General features: G+C 39.3%; 1 protein-coding gene across 1 annotated transcript; it reads right to left on the reverse strand.

Annotated features, from left to right (window-relative positions):
• Window positions 1-515: 515 nt before the first annotated feature.
• On the reverse strand, window positions 516-10,631 carry GJB7 (gap junction protein beta 7). The gene is made up of 3 exons (XM_028510642.2): window positions 10,094-10,631; window positions 4,812-4,884; window positions 516-1,410 (listed from the first exon to the last, which is right to left on the reverse strand). Exon 3 carries the CDS (start codon window positions 1,381-1,383, stop codon window positions 577-579), a length of 807 nt encoding a protein of 268 aa, XP_028366443.1. The 5' UTR covers window positions 1,384-1,410; window positions 4,812-4,884; window positions 10,094-10,631; the 3' UTR covers window positions 516-576.
• Between the last annotated feature and the right edge of the window lie 6,601 nt (window positions 10,632-17,232).

Genomic DNA, 17,232 nt, shown 5'->3' on the forward strand with positions numbered 1-17,232 from the left:
GGTATCCCCCAGGGATGTGTGTTTAACTTGGAGACCACTACAGGATGGCTCTTTTTTCCCTCCCCCCCTCACCCACTTATATCCAGGGACACGCAAACTGCAGAGTCATGGGCTCTGTGGTCTTTTCCCCAGGCTGGGCCTCCTCACTGGATCTGCTTCTGCATGTCCCTGATGAGCTGCCACCCCACCCTCTCCATAGTCTTTCCCTGCAAAGATTGGGTAAGGCTGTGTGAGTGGAGCCTTGGCTGCCACCCTGGAAGGACAGCCAGTGCCTCAATGGCAGCTGGAAGGCCATCACATTTGTCAGAAATGTCACTTTTCATATCTTCCACTTGACAGATCCAAGCACTTAGGAAGATGCTGTTGGGTTTCTTCAAACTGGTTTGCAATCAACTATTCAAACACAGTTCATGTAGCCACATGAAGCCTGCCACAAAATGATGAGACCTCTGTCTGGTGTGCATGACTGAACACATACTGAAAAAAATTTTAAATCCCTCCCAAATTAAAGCTGACACCTTCTGTATTCCAACCCAGCCTAGTAGGTCTTGTTTAGGTGGAGTGTAGGGTTTTTGTTTAACCTTTTTGTATGTTGCAAAGAAGCTGTGTTTCACTTGGCTGGGCTGTGCTAATGGTGGAGGCTGAAGGGCGATTCTGGAGTGGCAGAGGGGCCCCTGTCTCACCACATTCAACCAATCTAAGGTGGGGGCCCTCACACACTGAGAACTTGAGTCTTTTAGAGTACTTTTGGAGAGAGCACTTCATAAGGCACTTGAGAACCAAAAAGCCCACTTCAATGAAATTCAACACAATACACAGGCATGAGGTAATCACCATGAAGAGGATGAAGATGGTTTTCTCAGTGGGTTTGGACATGAAGCAGTCCACAGTGTTGGGACAGGGCTTCAAATCACACTTCATAAGGTAAGGAACACTAAAGCCATCATACAGCTTGTAAAATAAAACCAGAAAACCAATTTCAAAACTAATTTTAACAATGAGGCTGATAAGGTAGGTGTACCACAGGCCCCCATCCATTGTACCTAGGCTAACATATAGTTTCTTTCTGTGTTTTTTCTCTCTACCCTCACAATAGGCTACATGTAGAACAACCAGCAGCGAAGGTGTGGAGACCATGATCAGTTGTAAGGCCCAAAGTCTGACCTGGGAGACAGGGAAGAAGTAGTCAAAACACACATTTTCACAACCAGGCTGTCTAATGTTGCATTCAAACTCCTTCTGCTCATCTTTCCACACATGCTCTGCTGCCACCATGTAGACCAGCACTCGGAAGATGAACACAACAGCCAGCCAAATCTGCCCAATCCCGGTTGAGTGTTTATTCACTCCACTTAGGAGGTCTTTGAGGAACATCCAACCCATGGCTTAGGCTCAAAAGAAGGCAAGATTCTGCAAAAGGAAATTTCATCATGATTCATCTATTTCTGTTCCATTGACCATGTATGTCTACTGTCTTACTTGATTATGGGGTTATGGCAGCTATAAGAAAATGTCTGCATTATCACAACCCTGAATGTTGATAAGAATCCCATAAGACACGGGTGGCAAACACAAGGCCCGTGGGTGGAATCCAGCTCTTCACCTTGTTTTATCCGTCCCAGCACCTTGTTTCTACCTGGTAGTTGTGCCGTGTTTCTTTCCCCTAGTTAAGGAGTAGTCACGTTTATACAGTTCGAATGTAGTTCCTAAAATTACATTTGGCCCTTTGAAGGCAATTGTGAGGCTGATGTGGCCCCGGGTGAAAATGAATTTGACACCCCTGCCATAGGACATGCTCACTTTCATACAAGGAGATGCTACAACTAGTCCACAGATGTAATTGATCCCATACCCAGTTTAATTGGGAATTTGGTTGCTCATCCCCCACACACTAACCCACTTCCAAACAAAGCCTTTTAGTTTATGGCTTCCCTGAAAGGATGAATGGGTTCTATTGCTGATCTAGAAAGAATTGGATATAAATCTCAAGGTTACCGAAGTACCTGGAGGTATCCCTCACATGCCAGCTTCCTGAAGTCATAGTCACTACTCACTTTCTCTATTTGTCAGTGTCCCTCCCCCATCTTTCAAGGTTATTCCCTATCTCCTTCCATGTTCTGGGTCCCATATTAGCAGTCGAGCTTGCCTACAATTTGATAATGAAAAATGAGGTTCTACAATATCAACTTTCTCAAGCTGTGCTCCTTCATCCCTCCAGACCTACTTACATCCATACCCGTTAGCTTTTTTACAAAGTTTGGAGGGACCGGTCAGTCTCCTCTTGCCTCAAAATAATCATTCCAGCTCTACATCCCATTCTTGATCCATCCATATTCCTTGTCTAGTTGAGTGTCATCACCAGCATCCAAGCACCCAACTCAGAAATCTCATATTCATTCTGGACTCCTGTCATGACCCTTTTGTAATTGCTCACCAAGTTCTTCTGATTCCTACTAATTACCTCAAATTTATCTCCCAAGTTACTGCTGAAATCTTTATCACCTATACAGTCCTCTCCTATAGAGTACAGGTGATGAGACTTCTGTTTTCAGTCTCATCACTTCTTCCCTTATCTTCCTAGTACATATTCAATTCTGCTTTATTCTCTTCTGCTTCTCTCCATCTGTTGCTTTCTTTCCCTATAAAAGCTGATAAAAACCTGGGGAGCCTTCTGTTTCATTTCAGTGACATTGTCTTTCTGGCACTGTCTGCTTCTTCCTTGTTTACAATTGAACTTTGTGAGCTGGGGCCTAGTTTTTGTCAGTTGGGCCCATTATATGATTTCCACTCTCTGTTTATTGTTTTTGAGCAGGGTACAAAATCCAATTTCCATTATTTTATTTTTGGTTAAAGGTACAAGAAATTTATTAGGGAAAATGTCTGTGAAAGGAAACAGGAAGGAAGCCAAGAGAAGCTCAGAAAACCATCAGACCATGATGCAAGTCTGACCCCAGGAAAGGAAGACATGAAGTCTAGGTAGAAATGACAAACTGTGGTGCAATTTTTTTTTAACCACAGTCCACCTTCAACACTATTGCACAGGTGTACAGCACAGGGGCCAGACAATCACATACCTCACAAAGTAATTCTGCTACTTTAAAACATAAAACAGAGTTTCTCAACAGAGGCACCATTGATGTTTTGGGCTGGGTAATTCTCTGTTGCCACTGTCCTATGCACTGTGGGGTGCTTAGCAGCATCCCTGGCTGCTATCAGCTACATATTTGTATCATCACTTCCCACGTCCATTTGTGACAACCAACAGTGTTTCCAGACATTTCTAAATGTGCCCTGGAGAAATAAGGCCAAATCTCTCCTGTTGAAAACTGCCTATGCAGAAGATGTGGGTTGGAGCTTCTGGTCTGCCATTAATATGCTTTGTCATGTCTCAGGTGAAAACCTTGCCATTACAGGTCCCATTTCCTATTACAGAAATAATTGTCTTTTACTTCATAGACTCAGTGAAAAGAGTATCATGGAAGTAGCTTTGAGGGGAACTAGGGGGTTAGGAAAATTGGGGTATTGTCTTAACAGGACACCTGTTGGAGCACATTATATTATTTCTTCCTGAGGGAACAGTATGTAGCAAGCCCACACACGAGAGCCCTGAAGAGATGGATGAAGGTTACAAGTTATTTTTAGAGAAAAAGATACATGTACACAATGCTCTCTATTCAGTAGGAAATAAATACTCCAATGTCCTTGGTTTGAGAACACAAACAAAATTGTATTAAATAAAAAGGGTTCTCAAATCCACCTGAAAGGTTAATGTCTCCATGAATTATTAAAACAAAGCCCCAAAGATTATAAAAGAATAAAAGGCATTATGTTTCTCTATGATGTGTGTCATCGGGCATCTGTTCATGTTACCCAGGCAGGTATTTATGTGATGTTACAGAACATTTTCAAGTGCTCTCCTGGGCATTTTAGAGAGGGGAGGAAGGTAAAGTAGATACACACTGTTCTGCTAAAAGAAAAGCAGTTTTAAAAGGGGGAGGTATTTGAACAGAATCCAAAGACTGATGCCATCCACTGTGTCAGGATTATGAATTTCATTTGACTGATAAATGTCCAACCTATTTTGAAATTGTCTGCTGATGGAGAGGCAATGATCTTCCTCTGGGTGGGGAGTGTTCTAATGTTAGTTCAGTTTTAACAGAGCTGGTTTAGCATAGTGGATGAATCTGGGCACAGCATTGAACTTGGGTGCAAGTCCCAAGTGATAATAGTGCCTATCTCATGGAGCTCAAAACAGAGTCTGACATATAGTATATGCTCAAAAAGTATATTATTATTATTAGTTTATTTGTCATGAAAACCTCTTCTTGATTTCAAAGTAAACTCTAATTCCAAGTTAAAATATCTTTTTTTCTCTAGGTCTGTTCCTGTGAAGGTGGAAAATAGGAATCTCCATTTAGTAACCCTTTAAGCATTTGAAAGCAATGAAGTTATTAGCTTAAAATTTATATATATATTTTTAAAGATTTTTTTTACTTTAAAAAAAGGTAAGGAAGGGAGGGAGAAAGAGAAGAAGAGAAATATCAATGTGTAAGAAACTTCGACTAGTTGCCTCTCACACACTCCCAACTAGGGACCTGGCCTGCAACCCAGGCCCTGTGCCCTGACCGTGAATCAAACTGGTGACCTTTAGGTTTGTAGGCTGGTGCTCAACCCACTAAACTACACCAGCCAGGGCTATATTGTTTTATATGTTAATAATTTGGGTTGTCACCTTATTTTAATAAGAATCTTTAATTCCTTTTATTAAATCACCAAGGTTTACTCCCAATTTTTAAAGAGTTTCTACTTACCAATTCTAATGAAGCAACTCTGTGATTTTTCTCCTTTCACTTAAGAGGTAGGTTAACTGCACAGGAATTCAATCTGGAAAATTTGATTAATCAATACTTTTATAAAGTAAATATTCAAAATTTTCAACATCAGGAGTAATTTTGGAAAGTTGCAAAATTCTGCCAAACATTTTATCTAAATTAAAAGTGGCAATGCGAAAAAGGTGCTGGGACAGCCAGGTTTTCACATGCAAAGGAATACAGTTGGATTCCTACCTCATACCATTAAAAAACCTTAACTGAAAATGGATCAATAAGAGCTAATACCATAAAACTTTTAAAAGAATACATAGTGGTAAACCTTTTTTTTTGGATTTGGTAATTGATTCTTAGATATGACACCAAAAACATGAGCAACAAAAAAATAATGAACTTCCTCAAAATTAAGACTTTTGTTCATCACAGAATATTATCAGGAAAGTAAAAGCATACAAAATGAGAAAAAAATATCTGTAAATCATATATCTGGTAAGGTTTTAATATTCAGAATATATATATATATATATATATATATATATATATATACTCCTAAAACTCAACAACTCAGATAATAGGTACAAACTTGAATGAACATCTCTCCAAAGAAGATACACAAATGGCAATCCACACATGGAAAGATTTCTTTTTAAAATATATATTTTATTGATTATACTGTTACAGTTATCCTATTTCCCCCCCTTTATTCCCCTCAGCCCTGCACACCCCCTCCACGCACATTTCCACCCTGTTTAGTTCATGTCTGTGGACACACATGGAAAGATTAAAATGTCATTAATCATTAGGGAAGTGCAAATCAAAACTACAATGAACTACTACTTCACACTTACTAGGATGAGTATAATTTTTAAAAAGTAGAGCCCTGGCTGGCATAGCTCAGTGGATTGAGTGTGGGCTGCAAACAAAAAAAAAAAAAAAAAAAAAGGTAAAGTTTTGGCCCGAATGTTGGAGAAATTGGAACCCTTGTATAAACCTGGTGGGAATGTAAAATGGTGCAACCACTATACTATGAAAAAGTTTGGCATTTTCTCAAAAATCTAGACATGAAATTACCATATGACCCAGCAGTTCCTCTTTTAGATATATATATCCCCCCAAAAATTAAAAACAGGGACTCAAAGAGATATTTGAATGCCAATCATTTTCAATAAGCAAAAGGTGGAAACAACTCATTACATCAACGGATGAATGGAAAAACAAAATAATTCAGTCAGAAAAAGGGAGGAAGTTGTGCTACATGCTACAGCAAGGATGAACCTTGAAGGCATTGCAGTAAGTGAAATAAGACATAAATATTGTGAGATTCCACTTATATGAAGCATCTAGAAAATTCATAGAGATAGAAAATAGGCATCACCAGGGAGGGACTGGAAGGAATTAAAAATGGGGAGTTATTGTTAAATAGTACAGAGTTTCTGTTTAAGGTTGAAAAAGTTTTAAAAATAGTAACTTATGTGAACATAAAATAGTTGCAATGCTAAATTTTATGTTATATTTTTACCTATATGTATATTTTATATATATATATATATGTACTTTTTTTTTTACAAAAGTTCCCCCAAAATGTGGGTGGATGAAAGCCTATTTAGAATTTAAGGGAACAATAGTAGTTCAAATAATCTGAATGTTTATGGAGAACTGTTTGTATAGGAAATAGAAATAGGGACAAAAGGAGGAATAACAAAAAATTAATAATGCTTATCAATAAAAAAGTTCTTATATGATTTTATCTGTTCATGATTTTCTGTGTTGTCCATAATTGTATTTTAAAAAAACATACAAAATCAGATCTGAAGACAATAAACTTAATAAAAACAAAATGCTAAGAAATCAGAGTTATCACTCTTTTATGCATGTATGTTTTTGTAACAGTTGAGCAAGTCTGTTTATAGAATAAATGTGTACAAGTTGACCCTATTAATATATTTCTGGAAGGTTACCATGTAGGAAAATCATGTGCTGAACCATTTTCAGTCTATCTTGTCTCTGTGTACATGTCAACGACTCCCCAAATTATGTTTCCCATCCAGACCGCTCATCTCTGAGGTCCAGCTGCCGCCTCCTCATCTGTAAGATGCCATCTCATAAACTTCAAATGTTCAGAAGTGAACTCTTGCTATTGCTTACTCCATTTTCCACCTCCCCCTAATGCCCCTCCTCAGTGCCCTCCACCTCAGCAAACCACAACATCCTCCATCCAAGTGTCGAAACCAGAAACACAGAAGTTGTCCTTCACCTCCTCTCTGCCCCGAACCCCACATCCAATCTATGTTCAAGTTCAAAGTTTCTACCTTCAAAATACACAGCCCAAAAGTTCTCACTTTTTTGTTCATCTGCCCTGCCACCACCCTGATCCAAGCCTCCCTCATCCATTGTCTAGTATTTGTCTCCCCTTTTCTCATCTTGGCCTCTTCCAACTCACTCTCCATCCCATAACCAGATTAACATTTAAAATGGAGGTTATATTGTCTCATTTCTCTGCTTAAAACCCTAACAGGGCTTCCCACTGCATTTAAGATAGAAAAAAAAAAGGGCCAAATATTTCCCTGGATGACAAAGCCCCTGCACAGCAGTGCCCTCACCTGTCTGCCCCCCCTCACTGTGCACACGTCCAGGGTGCTGGATTCCAGGCACCCCTTTTCTTTCACTCCCTGCTTTAGGCCTGACCTCCACTTTGTTCCTGCCGCCTGTGGTGCTCTCATTCCTCCACCTGAATCAGAGAGGCCTTCCCTGACCCTACCAATCTAAATTTGGTCTTCTTTGTTTACAATATTGGCCTTTTTTCCTTCATGCCTCTTACAATCACATATTTATATGATCAATATCTGTTTATGAGAGAAGGGACTAATGTTGCCAGATGGAGCTAATGAAAATGTAGGATATCCAGTTAAATTTGTTTTTCATATAAACAATGAACATAATTCTAGTATAACTATGCCATCCAATATTTAGGATACTTATACAAAACAAGTATTCATTGTCTACCAGAAATTAAATTTAACTGGGCAATCAACATATATTTTATCTGGTAACCTAAGCAAGTACCTTGATTGTCCACTATTGCACACCCAGTGCCTAAGTAACACTGCAAAATTCAGAAACGAATGGGAACAAGCCTGTCTAGATCTTAGAAACACTCGGGAATCTCAGCCATGCCTCTCCTTGTATCCAGCTTCTATATCTCGACCTGAACTGTGTCACTCCAATCTCCATTAAACTCAGCATTCCCGTTCTGAGGTCCCCACTTCCTTAACTCTTGGCTGGACTTGAGGTCTAGGCCATCCTGCTCCATCTCTGCAAGAAAAGCAAGTGAAAGATGTCCCCAACATCTTGTCTACCAAAATTCACCAACACCCACTTAGGTCAAATGATTCATCCTCCCCACTCCACCTACCCATGTCTCCCATCTCCAGCCCACAAGCCGTTCTCATCCCCATGCACTTGCTCGCATTGCTCCTTCCTCTTTTCTGCCCTACGTCCTCTCCATAGCCTTCCAAGTTCTGACTTTTCTCTCTTCAGATTTTGTAGCACCTAAGCCTTAGCACGTATTTTTGCATTTGATGATATAACATCTTAACTAGTCTTACATAAATTGTTTCTCCACCTTATATATCACTTGGAGTTGAAGACCATGTTTTCTACTTGTTTTGTGTCCTCCAAAGTGCTTAGCATAAAGTAGCTGTTTAGTAAATATCTATTAGTTACATTTAGCCTAAAAAATAGCAAATAAGAATCTCAGATGAAATGTGCAGTCTCAACTTCTGTGGGTTTTGCTATAGAATAAATTGTTCATACAGTCTTCAAGGGCCTTTACTCTTCCCATCAAGCACACTGAGAGATTCAGCTAAAAAAGTGAGAAGGGAAAGTAATTTTCATATCATTTGGCTGTCATATCTAATATTAATATTGATAGGAAATATCCACTCATTTCTATTTACTCAAATAATTCAAATGTTGAACTTACAGCAACAGTTTTCATTACTGACATCAATGTTGATTCAACCATTTAATAATTTTATTAAAAATCCCAAATGAATTTGGAAAACTACACAGCCATCAGGCCAAATTCAGTTCACCACCTATTTTGTAAATAAAGGTTTTTTGGGAGAAAACAGCCATTCCCATTTGTTTCTTGTTGTCTACGGCTGCTTTTATGCTGAAATAACAGAGATGAGTAGTTGCAACAGAGACAGTATGCATGGTCCTCAAAGCATAAAATATTTACTGTCTCACTCTTTGTAGAAAATGTTGGCTGACTTCTGATAGTCACATCACATTTAAAATCACATTGGAACCAAGTTGCAGAACTCAAATTATCCGGGCTGATGAGAAACAACACATGATTGATTGTGCTCAAGAGAGAGCTGAGTGAAGCCATGTTGAGAGCGCAGCAGGAATGAAGTTGCAAGTACGTGGAGTGGAGACAAGGGGTGGAAGAAGGCATTACCCGGCCCACGGTGGGCTAGGCAGGGCCAACTCAAAGGACCCGGGCTTCTGCAGTCACTGTCTTATTCTCTTAATAAGTAGTGATTAGATTTCAGTAAAGCAACATTTTTTTGTTCGCTAAATTTTAGTTACTTTACATGTTATTGGTTTTGTGATGTTTGATTTTTCTTTTGTAAATATTCTTGCATAGGATCCATAAGTCTAAGGATTAGCCTAGAGGTGTAAAATGACTTTACACCTAATTTTAAGTTTTATGCATGTAAATAACAGGGTACTAAGAATATAAATTATTAACACTGAGGTTTCCGTGAGTAATGATGAGTAGAGTATACCCATACAGTCAAAACATGTACACATATACCACTTGCCTGGTATTTTAATTTCCTATATGAACAAAGGCATTGTCATTTTTAGAGGATCACTTCTTGAGAACATGCAAAGGTTGTCCTCAAGCCACACAGAAAGGCCACGGAAAAATCTCATGACGTTCCTCTCTGCCCCATCATCCCACTCGTCTACACCCGCTCACACTGTGCTCTGGCCGGGCACTCTGGCTTGGCCACAGCCTCCAAGAGCCCCCAGTCAACGACGCGTCACAAATGAGCGGCATTACTTAGAGACAGCTTATCCAGAAAGGGCATCTGTGATGAGGCACAAAACTGAACAGCAGTATGTCTAGGTTTATAATAATTAGGATTACTTTTCTCTCCGAAACTTTGTAGAAAGAAGTAATGACTACCCAATTACATGAAATGCCATTTTCTGATTAAATAAATACTATCGTAAGAGAAAAGGCTTACCTCATGACAGAGATGTGGAGATTAAGAAGAGATCCAGTTGGTTGCTCATTTGATTACAAAAAAAAATCATGAGTTGATTAAATTATTTGCCTGACAGGGAATTAGTGCTTTAGACTCAGGAAAATGGAGCCCAGTGGTTTCCAAGGTAGTGTAAGCCAAACAGGTGTAACCTGATCGTTTGCTTTGGCTCATAACCTAGATGAGAATCCTTGTGTCTCTGCTCTTTACAATATATGTTAAAAGAGAAGTGAAGCTGGAAAAACAAATTCAAATCCATTCGCATACAGTTCATTGAACATCCTTTTAAATAAAACCTTGTCATCACCACAAAGAAACTAGAACAATGAATTTCATCTCTTTAAATGATTTCCCAAGGTTATTGATTAAATCCTATCTATAAAAAAAACAATAGGCAAAAGAACAATTCAGTCTATGTTTTATGAGCATATTTTAACTTTAGTTCATATATCCTATTAGAAATCCAGGAGGTAAAGAGGCGTCATAAAAATCACTCCCCCGACCCCAGAAAGTATTGACATTTTCTATGTATATGAGAGAGGAGAGAGAGAGGTGGGAGGGAGAGAGCAAGTTCTTTTAGGTTATCTTTTTGTGGACCCATTTGTAGGTGTGAGTTTGGCTAAAAGTAAAGATAAGTAGAACTGAAAATGAAATTATGTCTCTCTTAGAATAAGAATAGCTTAGAAGCAGAGTTTTGCAGTTGGCAATTATAGGAGATGTCACAAAGTTTAATGCCCTCATTTTAAAGGTGAGAAAAGAGAACTACAGAGGGCAGCCTGCCTCAGCTCCCAGAGCCAGGACAGAAAGCGAAAGAGAAGTGGGGGTGAGACCCCATCTCAGAGCTCTTTTCTGCGCACGGTGACAGCCACCTCTTCAGACCATAGGAACTTCAGTGCAGCGTCTCTCTTGACATCCTTAACATCTCTCAACATCCATGAAAATTATTCCATGTAGTCACACATTCCATACAAAATTCAAAGAATGATGCAGTTTATTTTGAAAATCATCAATTTACATTAATTTTATTACTGGATGAAAGTTCTCCATACCCAGTAAAGCAAACCTTCTTTTTTTTTAATTGTGCTTTTTTTTGGTTTGTTTTGTACAGAGATCCCAGGTCTCATAGTGAAGACCCAGTTTCCAAAGGATTATTGTCATGATAAGATCTCAAAGCCTTGTCTCTGCAGTTGATCATCCCTTTCCACTTCCACTCTTTTGTTCATAATTAGCACTTACCAAACTTTATCCATTTTAAGATCCTTAATCTTAAAACATTACCTGCTTGTACTGAGACACCTTCCACAAGGCACAGTTGAACTGAGGTACTTTCTTGTTAGGGTGACCTTCCAGGTGGCCTCACTGAATCCCTGAGCACTAAGATTTAGAGGGACAGGCTTTCCACAATGTTAGCAATGACCCAAACAAAGGTGGCATTCAGTGATCCAGTGAGGCAGAGGCATAATTTTCTAGACGAATGTCCCTGACCTCAAGGATCTTGCAATCTCTAGCACAGACACCAGGGGAGAGAGAAACTGCCTCGCGATGAGGACGGCTCTATGGAAGAGGCAGGACAGGGGTAGGGTCTTTATGGAACGACAGGCAGGATCATGGGTGTGTTCTGGACAAAGTACCTCTACTGAACCATACACCTTCTCAATTCTATTCACGATTATTTCTATGCTTTTAATAAAAATATTTAATTCTTCTAACTTTTTTTTGTTTGGAAGAAACAAGCATAATAAAGAATGCAAAAAGAGTGGTATGTGGTAATAACAGTAACACCCTCTTGAGGTCCAAAAAGCTAGGGATGGGGAGAAATAAGAGAAGGCAGAACTGGACAAAGATTGGAGTGAATACTGTGGACCCTATGCTCCTCTGCTCCTTTAAGATCTGGATCTTGATAGATTTCTTTTCAGTGTGAGAATGTGGCCCTGTAGAATGTCAGCAAGAGGCAGAGCCCAGAGCAGACCAAAGCAGTATGAGCCGGAGCCTCCAAATATCCAATGCATCCCCCTGGATAAACCGCACAAGGGTGGGGGCTGTGGGGATACCTGTCTTGGTGATCACTCTGTTAAGAAAGACCACAGAGTAGACTTGAATGCAGATGCCATATGAGAAGAACATGACTAAGGTTTTTCAAGTTACCATCATAGCTGGCTGCAGCGATGAAGTATTAGCACCGCTGTGCACTGGGAACCATCTTGTATGTAGCACTGTGCTCTGAAGGTGGCCCGTATTTCTTTTCAGCATAATGCTTCTTCCAAGGGATGTCAGGAGTCTTTTCTGCTCAGCTTAGTTACAGTTGGAGCACTGTGTGCACTGTGCTTTGTTCTGGACCTTTGACAAACTGATGTAGGTCTTGAAGACAGTGACCAGGATAGAGAGAGTGTCTCTAAACATCATGAAAAGAAGGATTGGGGCAACTGGAGATGTTTACCTAGGAGAGGCAAGGTCCAATGGAGTTACTTATCAGTAACTCCAGTAACTCCTGGTTCATGTCTTTATATTTCTAGATTTTTTTTTTTTGCAATTGTAGAGAGCTCATAGACTCTGAGTTCAGACAAACCAGGGTTTGAACCCTGAACCTGTTTCCTACTTTACATGTCCTTGCTCAAGATGCTTGTGTCCTCTTAGGCTTCATCTCCTTGTCTGCAAAACAGGAGGAGCATTCCCTACCTCAGTGTAACTGCTCAATAAGTGGTAGCTGCCATTATCTCTGTCTGTTGAAGTAGCACTGACCTTGGGTTGTGAGACTTCCTGTCAAAACAAGTGGCGCCAGAAAGGAGGGAAGTATGCATAGAATTCAAAATCAAACAAAAAATTACCCTTTGTGCTGGCACAATTGCTTTTCAGTACAATTTGTGAACACAAGAGACCTACACGAAGAAGGAAGAAACCATCTCTTCATAACAGCTATTCTCTGTTACACCAGGTGCTTGTGGGAGATTTATGGCACCTAGAACAACTCCAGGAACACAATAAATATTATTTTATAATGTGGATATTTGTAACATCAAGTGCTTCTGAGGTTTCACATTCTGGTAAGAGTGGGTTTACAAAGTCTGTGCCTTGAGCCGCTGCATCTTATTCTGGGGCCATAGGTGATTCATCCACCTTCTGACTGACACAGGAAAGGATTGAGTAAAAATGCTCCCTGGGGACAGAATACCTGGGAGAGGTCACACTTAATCACAATTTCTGTATCTCAAATGAGCTTTCAACACTTGTAAATGAAAATGTAAGCATTGTCTCATTGACTTTACCCACTTTTTATGAATTAAATTTATTGAGGTAACACTGATTAATGACATACAAATTTCAGGTATGTAGCACTATAATTTGATACCTGTGTACTCTACTGCATGTTTACCACTCGAAGGCTAGTTGCCTTTTGTTGTCATATATTTGACCCCCTGTACCCAATTTGCTCTTAACCGCTATTTAAACCAGCCCTTTCTGAACCCAGGGGTGTGACAAAGTGCCCGAACCACAGCTGGCTGTCAGCAGAGCCGTAGCTCCTGGCCCCATCCAGATGCCATGTCTCCTTCCAGAAAGGACTCACATTTTCAGCGTCTGTGCTCGGAGCATCAAATTTTCTAAGCCTTTTTCATGTCCAAGGAATGTTTGAGATCTTGTTTCCCTACAAAAAAGGAACTCACATATTCCCTAGAATCAGTTTAGCTTCCACTTTCTCAAATCTGTCAGGGTTTGACAGGGCTTGAAGTCGACAGGTCCGTTTGCCTATAGCTCCAGTAAATTTTTGTTGTAGGAGTCACAGTAAAAGGCTCTGTTTCCCTCATGAACATTTTGTGCACCTTTACTCAAAAAACCAGTGCACAGTATCGGAAAACATTTAGATGTGATTTATATGGTCACAGTATGTATAGTGTTACAGTCATTTTTGTGATAGGTAAGCCAAGGTTTTTTCTCTCTCTCCCCTTATTTGAATTTGCTTTAAAAATAATGTGAATGGCTTTGTGTGCACATAGATGTTAATGCAGATATTGGAGAATAAACAGCACATTTAAATCTTCTCCATCAACTTTTGCCAGATAATCAGTTCTTCACTTAGTGGCTTGCGTGCTCCCCCCAAAAAGAATAGTTAAATTTCAAATGGAGACAAAAGTATAGGCAACAAAATCCCATTTCATATAGAAAATCTGTAAGTCTGTCGAGGTAACCTAGAGATTAATAATATAAAACATAAATACATACATGAGTAAGGATCTTACACTCCAGGGTGACTGGAATAAACTTACTGCAACTGTAGCTTCATTATATGCTTGGAAATATAGCTCTGATTACCTGGCTGTCATGTCAGAGGACTGGGTAACTGTTTCTGCCATATTTAGGCATTTGGTAAATGGTATTTCAATTTAAGATTGGAAAAGTAATGAATAACATTTGAAGCAATTTGAGATTCCCCTAAGTAAAGGAATCTCAATGTGTTAAAAGTAGATGCATTATTTCTTCAGATCATTGCTTATTCCAATGGGATAGTAGGGCCAAAATGTTCATATGTATAGACAGACAGACAGACAGTCATAATTATTGAAGATGAAATAATCAGGTAAAATGCTTCTTCCAGTCCTTGACTAAACTAAAAAGCATACAGATAAATTAACAAAAACATTTAAATATTATCTTAGCCATCTTTTTTGTGTTTCACATGAGAAGCACACATTCAAATCCCTCTCAGGGCTTGATGTCTGTGCATTGCACCACTCTGCCTCTTGTCCTAACAGCTCGGCATATGGTGTTCCATAAAGTAAACAGGAACATAAAGAAGCTGTCCATTCTTTGAAGTTTTAATAGCCAAGTATGTTTACATTTTGCCCTTTGTGGAATAATAAACACAGTTAACTGTGCACAGCTTGCATATGGCTGTACATAGATTTAAGATTACAGCACTCGAAGCGGATACTCTGTGGCCACACCCTGAATCTCAGGGACTGTTTGTTCAATTTCTTTAGCCTGCTGAAAAAGCTGAGAAGTAAACCCAGCGAGTGCAATGGCCTTTCTTTTTAAAGACTATTTCGGTGGGTTTGGGAGAATAGGGAGTGGAGTAGTCAAGGCTCTATTCATTTTGGCCTTTTGAAAGGATATGTATTTCAGAACACCCTCACCACTTTTGTCCCTGAGAACGTTGAGAGTGAGAGCGGGAGAGCTGGGAGCAACACATTTGACTGAAGATTTGGACAGGGAGGAGATCTGGGTAACAACTATTGCTCTCTTACCCCTCCCCTCAGAAAGTCCTACTGAAATGAGACTGTTAGGGGACAGGGTTTGATGTAGTACTGAATCTCCCCAAGACCCTGTACGTGAATTTATATAAAAGGGGGCAAGGACTGAGCTCTCCTTTCTTGGTCTATGATTATCCCAGATGAGCTGACTCTTTGGAGGGTCTTCAATATTTAAACACAAGACAGATTTACCCTGAAGCTAATGAAGCTTAAACTTCAAGGCCCCTCACCTGCACAGCCCCCTCCAAGACTATGGAGGAGGGGCCCTAGCAGTGTGTTCTCATTGTTATTTTTTCCTATAAAGTTTGCAGATATAAGACATTTTAACTGACAGGATAATCATTTGAGACTGCTGTCTCCTTCTGCTGCAATTTCTCCTTCATTGCACTTTGCCTCCTGTCAGATAGAGTTCGAGTGGCTGTGGGCATTTTGAGGATCTAGCTAAGGGAAAGTTGTTCCAGGTTTAGTTTTGGTTTAGTGAGATATATTTGTGTAGTTCACATTCACCTTTGTTTAGAGTTAAGCTATTACACAGTGTTGTGATTCTAAAAATATCTTATTGCCCTCTGTGCCCACTTGCTCATTGCCCTAATCAAAAGTGCAGAAATTGAGGTATCATTGCAATTTGTATGTGGTCCAAAGAAACCCAACACCAGAAGGATGTGGATTATAGAGGAGAAATGAGGTTTGATGTATCAAGGAGATTTGAGTCTGGATAATTCTTCCAAATATGGAAAAATATTACGGAGACTTTCCCCAAATTGACAATAACCTCCAATTTATATACTATTACAAGAAAATAACTAGAAACAATTATTCTAAATTATTAATTATTTATAATTAATAAGGAAAATTATGAACGGCTATGTGAGAGAAATTATTTTGTTTATTTTGTTCATTTTCTAGAAAGAATTGAACAAAGTTACCATCATAAAAAGAGACAACAGAATATGCAGACTGCCTTTTTTTATTATCTCACATTAGCTGGAGAGAGATTTAGCAATCTGGAAAATAAATCAGTAGAAAATAACCCAGGCTGAAGGACAAAGATAAAACAGGATGAAAAATATGAAAAAAAAATAAGATCTTTGGAACACAGAGAAAAGTTTTAATGTATGAATAATTAGAGTCCCAAAAGGAGAGGTAAGAGAAAATAGAAAGAAGATTTGATTGTTGGCTAAGCATCTCCTAAATCATATGAAAGTTATCAAGACAAATTCAAGAAGCCTTATGAATCCCAAACAGGATTAAATATAAAGAAAAAATACTTAGGTGGATCATAGTAAGACTACTGAAACCCAGAGACAAAGAGAAGACCATAATGAAAGCAATCATAAAAAGATGCATTGCTTTCAAAGAACAAAATAAGACTGATTGCTGATTAATTAACATTAACAGTAGACTCCAGAAAACAACACAATGATTTATGGAAATACTAAAAAAAGTGAAAAAGTAAAATTCTATACCCAGTGAAAATAATCTTATAAGAAACACATCTCCATCTTCTTTTCTTCAAAGAAAAGAGAGACATAATGAATAACTTCATGGTGGCTTTGTAAACTGTCCATTTGTCTAGGCTGAACTACATTCCCTAGAATTTCCTTTCCCGGATATTCCTGATTAGCTTGGGCAACAAGGCTTGGGAGGTTTGGAAGGTAAAAGGGAAGCAGCAGCTACTGCGGCAGGTTGTTGCTGGTACGCTGATGCACTGAGCTGTTGGGAAGCAGCAGCTGGACCTGCGATAGATCGCTCTACCTTCTCCAGGATCCTTCGTCATCTTCCCTGATGCCTGGACCAGGCATGTGTTTAGCTCTACATCTGAGGGCTTTCTCAGGGTACTCCTGTCACCAAGGTCAGAGACAAGAGCAAAGGTTTCAG

The sequence above is a fragment of the Phyllostomus discolor genome, chromosome 4 (assembly GCF_004126475.2).
Source record: "Phyllostomus discolor isolate MPI-MPIP mPhyDis1 chromosome 4, mPhyDis1.pri.v3, whole genome shotgun sequence".
Taxonomy (NCBI): domain Eukaryota; kingdom Metazoa; phylum Chordata; class Mammalia; order Chiroptera; family Phyllostomidae; genus Phyllostomus; species Phyllostomus discolor.